This window comes from Rhodamnia argentea, chromosome 7 (assembly GCF_020921035.1).
Source record: "Rhodamnia argentea isolate NSW1041297 chromosome 7, ASM2092103v1, whole genome shotgun sequence".
Taxonomy (NCBI): Eukaryota; Viridiplantae; Streptophyta; class Magnoliopsida; order Myrtales; family Myrtaceae; genus Rhodamnia; species Rhodamnia argentea.
Window position 1 is genome coordinate 10,200,094 of NC_063156.1, and position 19,586 is coordinate 10,219,679.

The 19,586-nt window shown below is 38.6% G+C and overlaps 1 protein-coding gene across 3 annotated transcripts in view; it reads right to left on the minus strand.

Annotated features, from left to right (window-relative positions):
- Positions 1-18,650, minus strand: part of LOC115737700 (mitotic-spindle organizing protein 1A-like) — a 45,554-nt gene extending 26,904 nt beyond the window's left edge. The window contains exons 1-3 of one of the 3 annotated variants that reach the window (XM_048283230.1): positions 18,457-18,650; positions 18,064-18,303; positions 16,328-16,744 (exon numbers count right to left, since the gene is read on the minus strand). In XM_048283230.1, the coding sequence (XP_048139187.1) occupies positions 16,742-16,744; positions 18,064-18,273 (213 nt within the window). In that variant the 5' untranslated portion in view covers positions 18,274-18,303; positions 18,457-18,650 and the 3' untranslated portion in view covers positions 16,328-16,741. Of the gene's footprint in view, positions 1-16,327; positions 16,785-18,063; positions 18,304-18,456 lie in introns of those variants that run through there. The other 2 variants (XM_030669984.2, XM_048283229.1) reach the window with 2 other exon arrangements.
- Between the last annotated feature and the right edge of the window lie 936 nt (positions 18,651-19,586).

The window sequence follows — 19,586 nt, forward strand, 5'->3', positions numbered from 1 at the left end:
TGGAATGGATTCCCATAGATCCCTTCAGCTATTTAGCAAACATGCTTTCAGAAGAGATTACCATCCAATTGAAAAATTAGAGCAATCCAGGGAAATTATGAAGATCGCCCAAGGTCTCCCATTGCTTCTTGAGGTTATGGGTTCAACTTTATCATTACGTGGACAAAGAAAAGAAACATGGGATGATTACTTGATGAAGTTGAAAAAAGGAGACATCAAGAGAATCAGAAGCACGTTGATGATAAGTTATGAAGGACTAGATCCTAGTCAAAGACAAATATTTATTGATATAGCTTGTCTTTTCGATGGATATGATAAGAGTACGGTAATGTACATGTGGGAAGACTGTGGTTTATGCCCAACAGAAGGTCTTGAAACTCTTCAATTGATGTCATTGATTAAAATTAGAGAAGATAATAAGTAGTGGATGCATGATCAGCTGAAAGACCTTGGTAGAGAAATTATTTTTCAAGAACGTCGGGGAGAATTAGATAAGCGAAGTAGGTTGTGGAATCACAATGACGCGTTGGACATACTGCGAAGGGAGAAGGTAAATCCTGGGTCCGATTTCCTCTGTGCACGAGATATTTTACATTTTAGTAATCGGGGGCACTCTCCCCTCAATGAAAACAATCACAATTTATTCTACATGCACGGTTTTAAAATCTCCACATGTTTCACAAACATTTCTTAGATTACTAATTTTCAAAACCAATGTGAGAGAAAACTTAAACATCTTTAGATACGCCAAATTATCTTCATATTAACTTTGCCATAAATTCGAAGAAGACCCCACATTTTTCTCTTAATTAGCTAACCGCCTCCTTCTTTTTCGTTAATTTTCTCGTTTGCTCATATAGAGAAATGAGAAGCTTGAAGCCCTTTGTTTGAAGTTTGAGGATCGGTCAGAGTATCGTTTCACTCTTGAAGGATTGGCAGCGCTACCAAATGTAAGTGTTGATAGCGAACCCCTTGCTTATGACGAAGCCGACGGTGTTCGCTCCCAAGCTACACTTCTTTTGTATAACCCGACCACGTCGCCTAAGGACCTTTTATTGTGCGACCAACTCCTTCCAAATTTAAGATGGCTCTCTTGGCATAATTTCCCTTGGCGAGTACTCAAGATAAGAAAATTTTCACTGTGTAATTTAGTCATTCTTGATTTTTCAAGGAGTAAAATCACTCACGATTGGGATGGATGGAAACATATCAAGGTACCCTCAGCTCTAGATAGGTTTTCTTATTGGTGTATATGTTTTCTTGGTGTGACAAATTTACTGACATTTATCTTCTTGTGTTGCAGAGAGCAGATAAATTGAAAGTTCTTAACCTTTCGAGGTGTAATCACTTGATCAAGACTCCCGATTTCTCTGGATTCTTAAAGTTGGAGAGATTGATTCTCTATCGGTGTGAAAAATTGACTGAAATCGACCGGTCAATTGGTCTATTGGAGCACTTGGTTTTCTTGAACTTGAACTTCTGTAGTGAGCCCCGCCTTCTACCATAAGCGTTGGTTAGACTACCTTCTTTGTCGAAGCTTTCTTTGGACGGTACAAAAATTACTCACTTGCCCAACTCCATTAGAGCGCCGACAAACCTTGAAAGCTTATCGTGGACTGGATGCTGGGGAATGGGCGGACTTCCGCACTCCATTACCGAATTACAATCATTGACTCGGTTGGATCTTTGGGATACGATAATCATGGAGTTCCCCGACTCTATGGAAAGTCCAGAGAATCTGAAAAAGTTGAAATTATTTTCTACCCGAGATATAGCCCCGCCTGAACTTCCCGTAAGCTTGACTTCTCTGGCAATCGCATATGTACAATGGACAACAATTCCCGATCTTTCAAGCCTGATCAATCCGAAACATATTCTATCGTGGATGGTAGTGCCCTTTATCTCTAGTCCGTCCGGGTTGGTACAACTGCAAGATCCCATGCCTTGGTGGATTGGGAGGCTATCCAAATTGGAAGTCTTGACGCTAAGGATCCCGGGCATGACTAACCTATCTCCCGAGTTAAGTGCGCTCCCTCACTTGAAGTCTCTTCATCTTTATAAGTGCGATGCTCTGGTATGCATTCTGCAGATTCCCTCTAGTATCTCAGAGCTTCATGTCAAATATTGTCCGTCGCTTACCACACTTGATATCTCCAATTTGAAGAACCCGTCGGAACTATATGTCCTTGGTACCCCCGTGGTGGATCTCTTTGGGTGGGAAGTGTTAGACAATGTGCTAGCATGGAAGACAGATACAAGTGAGGACCACTGTGACCCCGGAATGGAAGATAATTTCATGCAAAAGGTGATTGAGGTGCACGGAGCAAGACTCTTGCCGACAATCTAGATTTGCCTCTGTTAAGCTGAAACATTATGTGTTTGATTTCAAGGATACAATCCGAAAATTGAATTAGAAGATATCCCACGTACCTGGATTTTTCGATAAACAAGAAAGATTTTTTTTTCTCTCTCCACTCTCTTTCGCAAACTGTGTAAATGAACAAGTTAAGCTAATTGCATGATGCGTCAAGTAAGTAAAGAGCACGCGAGGTTCAGCCACGTGGATCACGAAATAGTACAACTATACGTCTTTTGGTGACAAATGACAATAATTAGATATGTATATGTAGATCTTATCGGATGAATGATCAAACATCTCTAGCGGGTAATATTCTATCTTGTTCTCAAAATTCTTTTCTCTGAATTTAAGTCACATTACCCGATTGCAATTTTACCAATTCAATATTAAACCTTTTAAGTTAGCCGATTCGGTCTTAAATATTTTCACCTTTTGTCGATTTAGTCCTATTTGCCGAAAATCGCTGACGTGAATGTCATTCTACGTGACGCCACAGGCGCTTAATATTTTTATAAAAAATTTTGAATTTTTTCAATTTTTTTAACGCTAGCTTCAAAGCCGACAGCCCCGCCAATTTGGAACCGGCAAATTTAAAAGGTTTAAGACTAAATTGGCAAAAATATGAAAGATTTAAGACTTTTTTGATAATTTTCCCTTTTAACGTATGGCTCGTGATTTTTCAAAACTAAAGAACAAATTGAATGATTGACGAATTTTGTTATTATATATATGCCGATTATGACACGATGTTTTTCAGGTATAAGAAAGTAACAGATGACCTTTATGTTTAAAGAGTTACATGGATACACATTATGAAAAAAGTATTTTATCATATCTCACAAGTAGCAAATTTCTAATGATTATATTAAATAACTTCACATCCCATTTGTGACAAACAAATTATATAAATAGTACTTAAGTTAAATCAGCACGATACTTACCAGGAGTTGAACAATCTAAAAAAATCTTTTGTCGCTACTAGCACACTGATTTAATTAACCAAAGATTATCCATCATCACAAAAGAGAATTATATTACAAATGTATGAATACAATAAAATTAAGACATAATAATAGTATGTAAATAAGTAAATGAAAATCATCCACTATTACTGAAAGTCTATAGATCGAAAACAATAAATTTTTAAAAAGGTTATAATCCACGGTTGCTCACATATCACAAGTAAATATTCCAAAGTGCAGATTTATTGGTAAATCTTATTATTGAAATCCTAAATCTGATCTGCAATTATTTTATAATCGACAAGAACAAAGTTCGACATTTGGTGTTATACATACGACTATATAGTTGATAACAACATAGTAAATTTGCACAACATACAGAAAACCGCACGACCAAGCATTTTGCCATATTTCACAAATAAACTGCTAAAACACTCGAAAAAACATTAAATAACATGATAGCTCATATTTGGCAAACAAGTAATATAAATATGATCTAAATTAGATGATAACGCATGTTTTACATGCAAATTGACTGATATGGCTCATGTGAAGTGAGCTAACTAAGCTAAAAGTGCCCGAAAATAGCTCGAACGAAGGGAAGAAAGGAAAGCTTCCAAGAGGGAAGAGTTATAAAGGGAAAGTCTTTTGGCGATGCAGTTGACCAATAAGATGATCACTAAAACCGATCCTAATCATATCTCCAGCAGAGACAACTGCCTGATCTATGTCCAAGAAGGTTTGGCAGACCGCCATCACATGCATTCTACAAACTTCAGAAATAGATTACAATGAAATAGTCTTTCCAGAAGAACACAAACAGAGCAATAAAGCAAAGGCCATAAAGTAGTGGCGACTCCTGCAGTTTAGATTACTGGAGGCAAGTGCCGAAGATGATGTGCCTAAAATGGCATTGCATTTCATGTTTCTTTCCTTTCGGACACAGACAAAGGAAAAACTCTTACAAGATTCAGTGTTTACATCAATGCGGAAGACACAAACCAAACATCGTCAATTTAACACAGAACTCTCCAAAATCCCACATTTCAGCTGCGTTAATATAGGTAGAGATAGGCATATTCTCACTCATTCTCCGAGTTCTTACGGACCGATTTCTCTCCTCTTTTCCCATGCCCTTCTATAGTAGAATATGTACCATCTGAGCATGAGATATTTTCTCATTTTTTTAATGCATTCACATCACAGCCACGCTTCCTATCATGGGATATGCCTTCATCATCTACACATCCTACTCATCCGGAACCACATCCTCGCTCTCGGTACAATTATAGACCCGCCGAGCAACGGAAAATATAATTGGGGTTGAGGATTGTTATCTATTATTACAATTTTGATTTGCTGGATTTTTTTAGCTCATGGATTGTTATCCATGTTCTTTTAATTTGGATATGTCATCTTCATATATCTTACCAATTTTATTTTATGAATATTTTTTTATTAATTATTTACATACTAAATAAATAAATTACATAAATACTAAATTATTTATTAATTATATATCTTAATAAAATTTTCAATTAATTATTGATAATTATGTTATAAAAATAAGCTTTAAAAGAAAAAAAAATTATGTTTACAAATTTATATAAATATACATGTTATAAATATAAAATAATTTAAAAAAACTTAAAATATACGAAATTGGAAAAAAAAAAAAAAAGTGACCCGTGCGGCGGGGCCATTTCTGTAAATAAAAAATTTTTAGCCCCGATTTCGTAAAAAAAATTTAGCCATTTTCGAAAAAAGCCCCACTTCACCACCTACCTGTTAGGATGCAAGTGCGAATTGTATTAAGTCCCGCGTTGGAGAATTGACATGGTGTGCAATAGTTAATATTTCTCTGTTGGCCCATAACTCATTAGCTTAAACTTTAAGTGGAGGTCCAAAGGGATATGTTGACTGGTATTTAGGTTTAGGATTCGAGATGAAAAAAAAATTAAACCTTCCACGAAAAAAGGACCACATATTTTAGGCAAGTATTCTTTCTTATTTTCATCATTAGTCCGGATACAACAAAATAATTCTATTCGATCGAATAAGTACCTTGTGTAAATTGCTTGAATCATTAGTATTCTCTTATTTATTATATGTATTTACTATTTAGGTACAATACTGTGGTTCGAATTTGAGCACTCTTTTAGCGATCTTACAATGGATGGGCATAGAAGATTAGACAACCCCAGAGGGTGGGCATAGGAGATTAGACAACCAATTGTGAGGCACGAATCCCAAATGTTTTCGTTGACTTGTGTTATTGCACTGATGAACCTTATTCAATGCATTAGGTGTGAAAAAAAAAACTGCATTATCAGCTTCACAGGCTGGAGTGATGGGGAAATGTTTTTGTTGACCAATTCTTGCAAACGGGTCGTTCAATTGTATTATTGCACTGATTAACTTCTTCTTCTTCTTCGACCCAAAAAAAAAAAAAAAGACTTCTTCTTCTTCTTCTTCAATGTTGATTTAAAGGGTTCCTTCTACCGGGCACTTCCAGATTTGAGGTAGGTGAGTCTCGCCTCCAGATTTTTTCCCTTCTTCTTAGCCCAGTGGACAATGAATTGATTCTCTCTGCCATGGCTGTTCTAATGAGGTGCTTGGGTTCTCTGGTTTTCGCTTTCTGAAGACGAAGTTGCTCCTGGCTTTCCAAACTTGCCAAAGGGTACTGGCCAGAAAATCGAAGCTTACTGAGGTATGACTGAAATTAAGCAACCAATCTTCCATTCGGGTCGGGCCTTTGAGGTATATATAATTCGAATCTTCAGTGCAGGGTCCGTCCATACTCGACTGGTCCAGGGGCAGAGCAAGTTTCTACAAATCGCAGGTAACATCTCCGACTATGTTTATCTTTAGTAAAACTCCCTTAGTGGGTAGTGCATTTTGACAAATACCCCAAGAGAAAATTTTGATTTTTTGGGTCTTGCATTAGTCCTCCAGATCCGTTTTCCATAACTCTCGGGGAATGATCTGGTAGGGCGTAGAGGCTGAGATTCTACTTTGCTGTTCAATCTCGTCCCTGATTTTGATGTACCCGCCCGTGACCGTGGACTCCCCTGACTTGGTGTTGGTCCAAACCAACTTGCCCTCTTTTATCTGTGAATCCCGTGGGATTGTGAGGATTTCATTGGTAATCTGCTCAGGTTCGTTAGAGGCTGTTCATTCCAGCTGATGTTTCTCTATCGGTAAAATCAGAGACCTTTTTCGGTTCATCTCTGTTTGCCAGATCCCCAATTACTCCTCTAGGGCAGCCACCTTACTTCCTTGATACTGAATTTTTTTTCTTTTTCCTACTGTGCATCTCAAAGAAGGATTGATTGCTGCTCTACATATCAGATGACTTTGCCAACCCCACGAAGATCGATGTCCCTTTCCAGCAGCCCATAAATCACCATGAGGAAAATAAAGGCCTTTTGCTAATTGGCACCATACATACCCCACGCTCGTTTTCCCAACATCCCCTCGTTGAAGGAAATTAAATGCCGAAAACCGAAATCAATATTGCCCTTTGCAAGTTTAAGAATCTCCAATCGTTTCCAATGCAAACCAGGTTCTTGTTCACTGCTTCTCCACCAGAAATCTGCTATCCTTTTTTCCATGTTCCGTCAAATAGAAACTGGATTTTTAAAAACTGACATGGCATATTGAGGAAGTGCTTAATGAGAACCTCTTGGTGGTTACCCGGTCCTGTACATGTAGACACCACAGTTTTCGTGAAATGTCAAAATTTTGACACGAGGCTCAACTTTTCCTACCAGTCACTATTGGTTTATTAGTTGTCTTATTATCTTTGTGGAGAAATTTAACTGTCCCGTAAGGCCTTTTTACATTGCATTTATGCATGTCCGGTGACTTTCAGCTTCATAGAGCTCAGAAATCTGCTTTTACTGAATCGGTGCGAATCTGGTGCTTCATTTTCTCTGCGACTGGTTGCAATGCAAGGGTGTGACTATGAAGTGTTTTTGAGCTTTAGAGGACTGGACACGCGCAAGGGCATCACCGATTATCTCTACACCCGTCTCGGAGAAGCAGGGGTCCGTACATATAGAGACGATGAAGATCTCCACACCGGTGAAGAGATCGGCCCGGATCTCCTGGGAGCGATTGAGCAATCGAAGATCTCCATACCCATCTTGTCCAAAAGTTATGCTTCCAGTAAATGGTGTCTTATGGAGCTGACTAAGATGGTGGAGTGTAGGAAAAGGAAGGGGCAGATAATCATGCCCATTTTCTACTATGTCGAACCATCCGAGCTTCAATACCAAACCGGGTGTTGTGGCGAGGCCTTGCTTGTGCACGAAAACAAGAAGCGAGTGGACGATGAGACCATCGGAAAGTGGAGAGCTGCTCTCAATGTGGTTGGAAGGTTAAAGGGATGGAACATAGAAAACGTGGCTAACAGGTTCCTAATTATCTTATCATATCTCTCTTTCTTATCAACCTATACAACAATCCGTTGCACTTGTGTGATTGTGTCATTGAAATGAGCAGGCATATTATCATTCGTCAGAATTAACTTATGTGGTGTGCTGCAAATGAATGAATCACGGTTCAAAGCACTTGAGATGTGTACTATATGCTAATGATAAAGTTTTTCTTGAGAGGGAGAAGCTTGTTTACACATCAAAAGTACCCGTAGACATCATCAGCCCTTTTTTTCTTCTTCGCAAGATGTAGTGATCACCTACTATACTTTGATGGTTGCATCACTGCTCGAGTACTGCACAAGGTTTGAGCACTGCCTAGCAAGTCCAAAATTTTGTTCCTTCTGTTGAATGAATTTACTATTTTCCGTTAGCATTTCCTGTTGCATCCTCTGGCTTCCAGAGACTGCTATCGATTCCTGATGTCATATATTTCGACTTGTCTATTCTAACTTACTTTTCTACTTTGCCTTGGCCTTTCTCATTGTTTTTTGGTTAGGCACGAAGGACAACTAGTTACACAGATCGTTACCACGGTTTTAAGTGAGCTGAAGAAGGCTTATTTGGAGGTTTGTGACTTCTTTGTTGGTATTGACGACAGAGTGAAAGAGGTGTTGGGGAAGATAGACAGCGGTGAGGATGATGTAAAGACTCTGGGAATCCACGGAATGGGTGGCATCGGAAAAACTATTCTTGCCAAGGTAGCCTACAACCAGCTTTCTCAGGAGTTTGCTTACTCTTGTTTCCTTGGTGGTGTTAGAGATACTTCAAACTCGAAAGGACTTGTGCATTTGCAAAACCGACTAATTTCGGATCTCTCAAATCAGACACTTCCAAGTGTTGATGACGTTGAGAAGGGAATGAGGACAATCAAAGAGAGGTTTTCTAGTAAGAAAGTTCTTATTCTTCTTGACGACGTTGATAACGAGAGTCAACTAATTGCACTTTTGGGGAGGCGATGTTGCTTTGGTCATGGAAGTCGGATACTAATAACCACAAGAGATGCAATGGTTCTCCGTGCATGCGAAGTAAAATTGACTTATTTAGTTGAGGGAATGGATTTCTATAGATCCCTTCAGCTATTTAGCAAGCATGCTTTCAGAAGAGATCACCCTCCAATTGAAAAATTGGAACAATCGAGAGAAATTGTGAAGATCGCCCAAGGACTTCCGTTGCTTCTTGAGGTTATGGGTTCTACTTTATATTCACGTGGACAAACAAAAGAAATGTGGGATGATTACTTGAGGAAGTTGAAAAAAGGAGACATCAAGGGAGTCAGAAATAAGTTGATGATAAGTTATGAAGGACTAGATCCTAGTCAAAGGCAAATATTCCTTGATATAGCTTGTCTTTTTTATGGATATGATAAGAGTACGGTAATGTACATGTGGGAAGACTGTGGTTTATGCCCAACTGAAGGTCCGGAAACTCTTCGGTTGATGTCTTTGATTAAAATTGGAGAAGATAATAAGTTGTGGATGCATGAAGTCATGGGGAATTAGATAAGCGTAGTAGGTTGTGGAATCACAGTGAAGCGTTGGACATTCTAAGAAGGGAAAAGGTAAATCTTGGGTCCGATTTCCTTGGTGCACGATAAACCACATTTTAGTAATCGCGGGCACTCTCCCCTCAATGAAAACAATCACAATTTTTCCTACATACACGGTTTTAAAATCTCCACATATTTCACAAACATTTCTTAGATTGCTAAATTTAAAGTTTCAAAACCTATGTGAGAGCAAACTTAAACATCTTTAGATACGCCAAATTATCTTCATACTAACTTTGCCTTAAATTCGAAGGAGACCCCACATTTTTCTCTTAATTAGCTAACCGCCTCCTTCTTTTTCATTAATTTTCTTGTTTGCTCATTTAGAGAAATGAGAAGCTCGAAGCTCTCTATTTGAAGTTTGAGGATCGGTCAGAGTATCGTTTCACTCTCGAAGGATTTGCGGCGCTACCAAATGTAAGGTTCCTTGGTGTTGATAGCGACCCCCTTGCTTATGACGAAGTCGACCGTATTCGCTCCCAAGCTACACTTCTTTGGCATAACTTGACCACGTCGCCCAAGGACTTTTTACTATGCGACCAACTCCTTCCAAATTTAAGATGGCTCTCTTGGCATAATTTCCCCCGGCGAGTACTCAAGATAAGAAAATTTACGGCGTTTAATTTAGTCATTCTTGATTTTTCAAGGAGTAAAATGACTCACGATTGGGACGGGTGGAAACATATCGAGGTACCCTCAGCTCTAGATAAGTTTCCTTATTGGTGTATGTGTTTTCTTGGTTTGAAAAATTTATCGACATTTGTCCTACCGTGTTGCAGAGAGCAGAGAGATTGAAAGTTCTTAACCTTTCGGGGTGTAATCACTTGATCAAGACTCCCGATTTCTCCGGATTCTTAAAGTTGGAGAGATTGATTCTCGAAAAGTGTGAAAGATTGGCTGAAATCGACTCGTCAATTGGTCTATTGGAGCGCTTGGTTTTCTTGAACTTGAACTTCTGTAGTGAGCTCCGCCTTCTACCACAAGCGTTAGGTGGATCGCCAGCTCTCACAGAACTTCTCCTCGATGGGACTTCCATACGAGAAATTCCTGATTGGTGGGGTATGGAGAACCCGGAGAATCCTCACGTTCAGATTTCACCATCAACAAAAGCAAGGGATTCACTCAATTGTCTAACTTCGTTGTCGAGGCTTTCATTGGACCGTACGGAAATTACTCACCGACCCAACTCCATTGGAGCGCCGACAAACCTTGAAAGCTTATCTTTGAATAAATGCTCGAAAATGGGCAGACTTCCACAATCCGTTAGTGAATTACGATCATTGACTAAGTTGGATCTATGGGAAACGGGAATCACAGAGTTCCCCAACTCTATGCAAAGTCCGGAGAATCTGAAAGAGTTGAAATTATCGTGGTCCACAACGTCACGGAGTCTCTCTGCCCCGCCTAAACTTCCCGTGAGCTTGACTTCTCCGAGTGTCGCACACCCAAATTGGACAACAACTCCCGATCTTTCAAGCCCGATCAATCTGAAACGATTGTTACTGTGGATGGGAGTGCCTGATATCTCTAGCCCATCTCAGTTGGTGCAACTGCAAGGTCCCATGCCTTGGTGGATTGGGAGGCTATCCAAATTGGAAGTCTTGACGCTGTCGATCCCACGCATGACTAACCTATCTCCCGAGTTAGGTGCGCTTCCCCACTTGAAGTCTCTTCATCTTCGGAGCTGCGATGCGCTGGGATGCATTCCGCAGATTCCCACATAGCGTCTCAAAGCTTCATGTCGTGAATTGCCCGTCGCTCACCGGACTTGATATCTCCAATTTGAAGAACCTGTCGGAACTATATGTCGTCGCCACACCCGTGGTGGATCTCTTTGGGCGTGAAATTTTAGACAATCTGCAATCATGGAAGATAGAAACAAGTGAGGACTACTGGGACCGCGAAGTGGTATCCAATTTGCTCCGAATGGCGCTTGAACGGCACGGATACGCAAAACTTTTGTCCCTTCTCTAGATTTGCCTCTGTCAAGCCGAAAGATTATGAGTGTGATTTCGAGGATACAATTTGAAAATTGTATTAGAAGATATCCTACATGCCTGAATTTTCGATACACGCGAAAGATTTTTGTTCTGTCTCTCTACTCCCTTTTACGAACCGTGTAAATGAACAAGTTAAGATAATTACATGATGCATAAAGTATTTAAAGAGCGCACAAGATTGAACCACGTCCAACGCTCGCGTACAAGAAATACTTAAGAGTTTGCTGACAAATGAAAATAATTAGATATGCACATATAGATTTTATTAGATGAATGATCAGACATCTCTGGCAGGTAATATTCTATCTTGTCCTCAAATTTCTCTTCTCTGAATTTAAGTTATATTACCTGATTGCACATATTTCAAAATTAAATAAGCAAAAACGTAAATTGTTTAGCTTGCCCGACCAGACTCGAAATTTTCAAGGTTGTTCGATTCGAGCCCGGTCGGTTCGAATAAAGAGTAAATGATTTGGGGTAATTTGACGGTTCAGGTGGAGTCGAGATAGTTTGGTTCAATTCAGTTTTTTTCCCTTTTTTTTGTTTTGCACTTCTTCTTCTTCTTCCTCCCTTCTCAACTGCATTCCGAATAATTCTAAAAAAACACTATAATTAATCATTCAGACAATTTTAAGATTAAAATAGAAAAATTAATAATATATAACTCCACCTTCCTCGTCGACTCCCACCACACCCACCTTCAATAAACAAAATATAGGATTTAATAAAACTCAAGTGTTGACATAATTCATATATGTAGATACAAAGCATTTAAATACGAATTGAGATGTTCTTCCTTTGTTGTCAATTCTTTCATGATCAATATGGATTTATCAATGCGTCTTCTGTAAATTGTATCCGAAAGTGCTGAAAGACAACTCTTAACATAGAAATAAAATAAAAAAAATCGATTATTTTGATTGTATGTTGGCATTATTTTGATGACGAATCTACTCTACATGCAAAGATGTCACAAAGTTGTACAACGCGCCGGAATTCTCTATTTTTTTAGAAATGACGTGTCGGCATATCGTGTCGTGTCATGCGGCGTCTAATTTCGCGTGTTGGTGTCGGTGCTACTTAACTCATCACTCCAACACTAATAAAATATTAAAGTTGGAAAGACTATGCATGTCCTAGTTAGATAATCTACCATGAGCCGTTCAAAAATTCACTCATGGCATAAATTGAATTCGCAATCTCGTGAAAACAGGATGATCTTATTGTTACTCGATCGATCATCTTAATGATCACATACCAGGGAACATTTCAGACGTATCATCTGTATCATACAATATTGAATTAAGCTAACTCTTTGCCATATTTTTAAATGCAAATACAAAATTAATTATCGTGTAAAATACACAGCGTGCGGGCAAAAACACCATTCTACCGCATCAGATCATGTCATGTCAATCATCAGACCAATAGACGGAAGTGTTTTCTCGTTTCCAAGGGCCAAAATGGTATTATTAGGCCTTTTAGTATGGCTTGAAGTTGAAACCGCATGGATTTGCTCTGTAGAACATTGGGTCTTGAGCTGTAATGAAGTGGCATTTCATTTGCAACTAAACATTGACATCTTCCCACAGACAAATAACATTCTAAAAAGTTAAAATGGTGTGGTGGTGCAAGTGTCCATGAAAATCAATGCATAAAGAAAGTTGCAGTTTCGGTTTGTCCATGTTTGGTGAATCGGTGGAGATAAAGATGGCATTAGAGAAGAAATCTCTTGAGTACTTTGATATCAGGTACCTTTTTATTTTTCTAGTAGGCGGCTGGAGACAAGACAAGTTTAGACATAGAATGTTCTACTATACTTACAAATCTCATTACAATTTGTGTTGTATTTGCTAGGGCAGAAGGAACATAACGAGAGGAGTGGAAAGATGGAGTGGAATGGGATGAGAATGACAATCGCTTTTTTCGATTGAAGGGGAAAAAAAAAAAGTTGCGGGAACGGAACGGGATGAAGATTCTTTGGTTTGGCCTTGCGATACAGATTCGAATGAACTTAAAATAAGAAATTACAAACAACAGCAGCATTTCTTCGAAAATCGTAATTATATCATATTGTAGAAACTCTTGGACCATGCTTACAATGTGGGTCTCCTATGATCTCCCAGCTTCTCACAAAAGATCCCATGCCTTGGTGGATTGGGAGGCTATCCAAATTGGAAGTCTTGACGCTGAGGATCCCACTCATGACTGACCTATCTCCTCAGTTAAGTGCGCTCCCTCGCTTGAAGTCTCTTCATATTTATAAATGCGATGATCTGGTATGCGTTCCACAGATTCCCTCGAGTGTCTCGGAGCTTCATGTCATATATTGTCCGTCACCTACCACAATTGATATCTCCAATTTGAAGAACCTGTCGGAACTATATGTCCGTCGTACACCTGGGGCGGATCCCTTTGGGCGTGAAATTTTGGACGATGTGCAAGCATGGAAGATAGATACTAGTGAGGACAGCTGTGAGTTTGGAATGGTAGATAATTTGATGCAAAAGGCGTTTGAAGCGCACGGAGCAAGACTCTTGCCGACACTCTAGATTACCTCTGTTAAGCTGAAACATTATGAGTTTGATTTTAAGGATACAATCCGAAAATTGTATTAGAAGATATCCCACATACCTGGATTTTTCGATAAACAGGAAAGATTTTTTCGTCTCTCTACTCTCTTTCGCGAACCATGTAAATGAACAAGTTGAGCTAATTGCATGATGCATTGAGTAAGTAAAGAGCACGTGAGGTTGAGCCACGTGGATCGTGAAATAGTACAACTACATGTCTTTTGGTGACAAATGAAAGTAATTAGATATATGTATATATAGATCTTGTTAGATGGATGATCAAACATCTCTGGTAGGTAATATTCTATCTTGTTCTCAAATTTCTTTTCTCTGAATTTAAGTTACATTACCTGGCTGCACATATTTCAAAAATACATATGTAATATAATTGTTCGTGTAGTGGATGGAGAACATAATTGTTTACGAGTGATACGTGGGTTTCGAGTTTGTTTTGCAATTACATTGTACTGTATGTCAAGGTGAATGTGCAAATAATTAATATGTTTTAAAAAAGTTCAATAGGGGTAAAAGTTACCTGGATATTTTGCGGCATTTACAATAACAACATATGGAACATAAGATATACATACGCAATGGCAGGTAAATACAACTAAATGCAACTTAGAATGTCATCAGTTTTCCACTTATGACAACAATTACGTTTAGAGTAAAATATGCTTTTTTTCAGGATCTTCAACTCTGTATGGATTAACTGAATTCTTTAACGATAAATATTTCGATTAATTTTTTGTAGGACCGAAAGGTATACTCGTCCACCGTGCAACAATCTAACATCTCTCTAGTATATATATGATCGTGAGTAAAGCTTGCTGCTTGCGTGATGTTGTGCCACATGATATGCTCACGTGCAAGCTTTACCAAATACTAGTTTTCAAGGTCACTTTAACATACGGAAAATTATCAAAAAAGTCCTAATTTTTTTGCAATTTTGCAATTCAATACTAAACCTTTTAAGTTAGCCGATTCAGTCTAAAACATTTTCACCTTTTGTCGATTCAGTCCTATTTGCCGAAAATCGCCGACGTGAATGTCGTTTTACATGACACTGCCGACGCTTAATATTTTTATAAAAAAATATGAATTTTTTCAATTTTTTTTTTTACTCTAGCTTCGAAGCCAGCGATCCCACCAATTTGGAGCTGGCAAACTTAAAAGGTTTAAGACTAAATTGGCAAAAATACGAAAGATTTAAGGCTTTTTTGATAATTTTCCCTTTTAAAGTACGGCTCGTGATTTTTGAAAAATAAGGAACAAATTGAATGATTGACGAGTTTTATGATTATATATATACCAATTATGACACAATGTTTTTCAGGTATAAGAAAGTAATAGATGACCTTTATGTTTAAAGAGTTACATGGATACAAATTATGAAAAAAGTATTTTATCATATCTCACAAGTAGCAAATTTCTAATGATTATATTAAATAACTTCACATCCCATTTGTGACAAACAAATTATATAAATAGTACTTAAGTTAAATCAGCACGATACTTACCAGGAGTTGAACAATCTAGAAAAATCTTTTGTCGATACTAGCACACTGATTTAATTAATCAAAGATTATCCATCATCACAAAAGAGAATTATATTACAAATGTATGAATACAATAAAATTAAGACATAATAATAGTATGTAAATAAGTAAATGAAAATCATCCACTATTACTGAAAGTCTATAGATCAAAAACAATAAATTTTTAAAAAGGTTATAATCCTCGGTTGCTCACATATCACAAGTAAATATTCCAAAGTGCAGATTTATTGGTAAATCTCATTATTGAAATCCTAAATCAGATCTGCAATTATTTTATAATCGACGAGAACAAAGTTCGACATTGGGTGTTATTCATACGACTATATAGTTGCTAACAACATAGTAAATTTGCACAACATACAGAAAACCGCACGACGAAGCATTCTGCCATAATTCACAAATAAACTGCTAAAACACCCGAAAAAACATTGAATAACATGATAGCTCATATTTGGCAAACAAGTAATATAAATATGATCTAAATTAGATGATGACACATGTTTTACATGCAAATTGACTGATATGGCTCATGTGAAGTGAGCTAACTAAGCTAAAAGTGCCCTAAGATAGCTCGAACGAAGGGAAGAAAGGAAAGCTTCCAAGAGGGAAGAGTTATAAAGGGAAAGTCTTTTGGCGATGCAGTTGACCAATAAGATGATCACTAAAATCGATTCTAATCATATCTCCAGCAGAGACAACTGCCTGATCTATGCCCAAGAAGGTTTATGGCAATCCGCCATCACATGCATTCTACAATCTTCAGAAATAGATTACAATGAAATAGTCTTTCCAGAAGAACACAAACAGAGCAATAAAGTAAAGGCCATAAAGTAGTAACGACTCCTCCTGCAGTTTAGATTACTGGAGGCAAGTGCCGAAGATGATGTGCCTAAAATGGCATTGCATTTCATGTTTCTTTCCTTTCAGACACAGACAGAGAAAAAACATCTTAACAAGATTCAGCGTTTACATCAACGCGGAAGACACAAACCAAACATCGTCAATTTAACACAGAACTCTCCAAAATCCCACATTTCAGCTGAGTTAATATAGGTAGAGATAGGCATATTCATACTCGCTGTACATTCCAAGTAGACAGGTACAAACTTCTGCAGATTGAAAAACCAGCCACGCAGCAACAACCCACTATGTAACATCTTCAAGATGGACGATCTCTTCAAACAGAGAAACAGAGGAGCAGAAATCTTTATTTGCATGTAGGAAGCTAGGATTTGTCCAGGAACAACTAATCCGCCCTTGAAAAAAAGAGGACCGCCTTGCCCTATCTTCAGTCGCACTGTCACTGCAAAGCAAGACAGAGCATTTTGTCGCTATTTTTGAGTCTGCAAAGTCAAAATGAAAACAAAAGTCATAATTTGGCCCATGGTTGTTCAATGATATCAGGAACCGACAACAATCCTGCTGCTTGGAAACTGTAAAGCTTAAGGACAATATGGAAATCTTATTGATGCACCAGGTCTGAATTTCTTTTTCCACACCACAGCTCTCTAAATAATCACAAGAACTTAATAATCTATCTGAAAGAGATGCACCATTAATGTCTATGCCAATCACACGTTTGTAAAGTATGGTGCCACAACATGCTTCATATATATCAACTGCCGAGTAACGTGGTATTTTTGCAAAACAATGTAGATGTAAATGACAGAGGCACAGTGTCAAAAAAAAAAAATGACAGTGGCACCATTGGTCCAATAGTAGATTGTTATATTATCTGTGCAAATGAAAAGGGAAAATTCCTTTAAGGAGAGGCATACCTTATGTCAATTTAGGACATAAATAATAGGAAAGATGGAAGAGTTTCTCAATTCTTTTACTCTACCTCGCCTTCAACTAATTCACTGACCACAGAATTTTATTGTGAAATGTTTTTTTAACTTTGTCCTCCAGATAAGTAACAAATAGAGGGTATACGGACCCGTCCTTGCACAATTTACTGGCCATTTTCTCACAGGGCTGAATTGTATGGAAAAACTGAACTTCCAAAGCTAAAAAAGAGTCAACTACACAAAAGTTTGAATTTTCAGCATGCCCAAAGACGCTACCTATAGAAGTAATGCAATTCAGGACGACCGATTCACATTTTTCTGAATTATCAGTCATGCTAAGGTAATTTGAGAATATCAACGTTGTTTCTTGCTAAATTATACAAAAACACAAGCTGGAAAACATCTCAGAGAAAAATCTATGGCTACAACCGGAAAGAAATTTCCAAATATTGCAGGCGGCCCATTCGAAAATATGTCAATGATGTCCAGGAGAATCCACTAGAAGATGTCTCCTAAATGGGTTGAAGATGGAAGTTTTGGGTGGACATCAATGGATAAAAAGCCTGGAAATGGCAGGCGATATCTCGAGGAACTACGATGTCAGCGATTACAGCGTTTACCCCTTATATGGTGCGATGTGGGTTATCTTCTTTGTGTCAATGACGCAGTGCTCCAACAAAGAAAATACTCAGAACAAAGAGGCCTCAACAGACCAATGAAACATCGGACATGACACTGAGCAAAATACTCATAGTCTTCAAAAAGAGAGGCATTGCATTCTAAGAGCTAGCGCTCGAACCAGCCGAGGAACCGGCCAGTAAAGGCTACAAACCTGATACGGACTTGGCATCGTGACGGATGGAGAAGGCTCTCTCTGGAGTTCCCTGACGACCGCCGCGAGTGCCTCAGGGTTCACGCCCAGGTCGCAGAGGGCAATGAGGACGGAGAGGGTGTGGCGATCGAGTCCGGTTTCGAGAATGTTGGACATGTGGAACGCGAGGTCCAGAGATTCCCGGGCTGTTCGGGCAGCTTCCTGGTCCATCGCCGCCGATCGACACCGTCCTGACGAAACCTGCCCGCACCACCGAAATCGAAATAGCCTAATCGTTACAGGCCAAGCCCTCAAAAGCATTGCATCGACGAATTTTTGGAAGACAATTCGTCCGCGACAAAAAGTAGAAAAGCCATAGCGGCAGAGCGAATTCGACTGTGAATCAGGGTTTACCAGGATCGCTCGTCAGCCTGCGTCCGCCGTCGATCTGGATGGCCCGGGCGCGGCGCTCCCCGGCGACCCGGTTATTGAAAGGAGGAGGAGGAGGAGCAGGAGGAAGAAGACGGAAAGAGGGTGGAGGAAACTGATTGAAAACCTAGCTGAAGAAAGAGGAAGGCTACTTCACTTGTTTGGGCAGGAAGAGGAACGCTAGCTCACCCCGCCTGGGTTTTGTGGAGATTTCAGGTACATCATTAAAACGTGGGAAACCTCATTTTTTTCAAATAAATTTTTGAAATGAACCTTATTTTAAATAAGAGATTGCCTCTGCCCAAATATTTTCATCTAAAGATAATTTAAACATAAATTTTAATTGAATTAGGTTAAAATTTTCAAAACTAAAATTTTGAAAAAAAAAATAAACATACTGTTTGGAGGACTAACTGCCCAACGCTTTGGTGAGAGCTTGCAACCCTTGCCCGGATCTAGAAGAGAGTTGCGACCCTCTATCGGTTACGGCAAGGGCAGGCTCTTGCCGAGGCATTGATGACTTGACCGACCATAGCCATAGCCTCATCGGCGAAGGGGCGATGCCAGAGGTGATTTTTCTTCTTCTTTTTTTTGTGTTTTCCTTTTAAGGTTTTATCTTCTTTTTTTCTTTTTTTGCATTTAAAAATCTTAGTAGTTACATCCAATTACAAACTACACGAAAGTTGTCCCATTTTATGAGGATGTACCCATCATAAAGGAACATAACAAACTTCATAGAAAAAGAAAAAAGTAAAGGACGAAATTGTCCTTGATCACCCGGTGATGTCGGAACCTTTTTTGAGATTGATATGGTCACTTCGGACTTTTATTTTGATACGAAATTCACTTCATGCATTTATTTACGAAAATAAAAATACTTTAGATATTTATTTGAAATTTTTCCTTAAAACGTAATGCTTTTAACTCCTCTTTGATCTGACCCCCCCCCACCCACCCACAAAAAAAAAATATTGTCCTTTGATGTATAGATCGAAAAAAAAAAAAAAAACCTTCTTTGATATCCATTTTCATAGTTCAACTTTAATTTTGATCAATTTAATCTTGATATGGTCTCCAAGGAGCTTTCAGCCTCCCAGTCGAATTGGCCAGCTTAA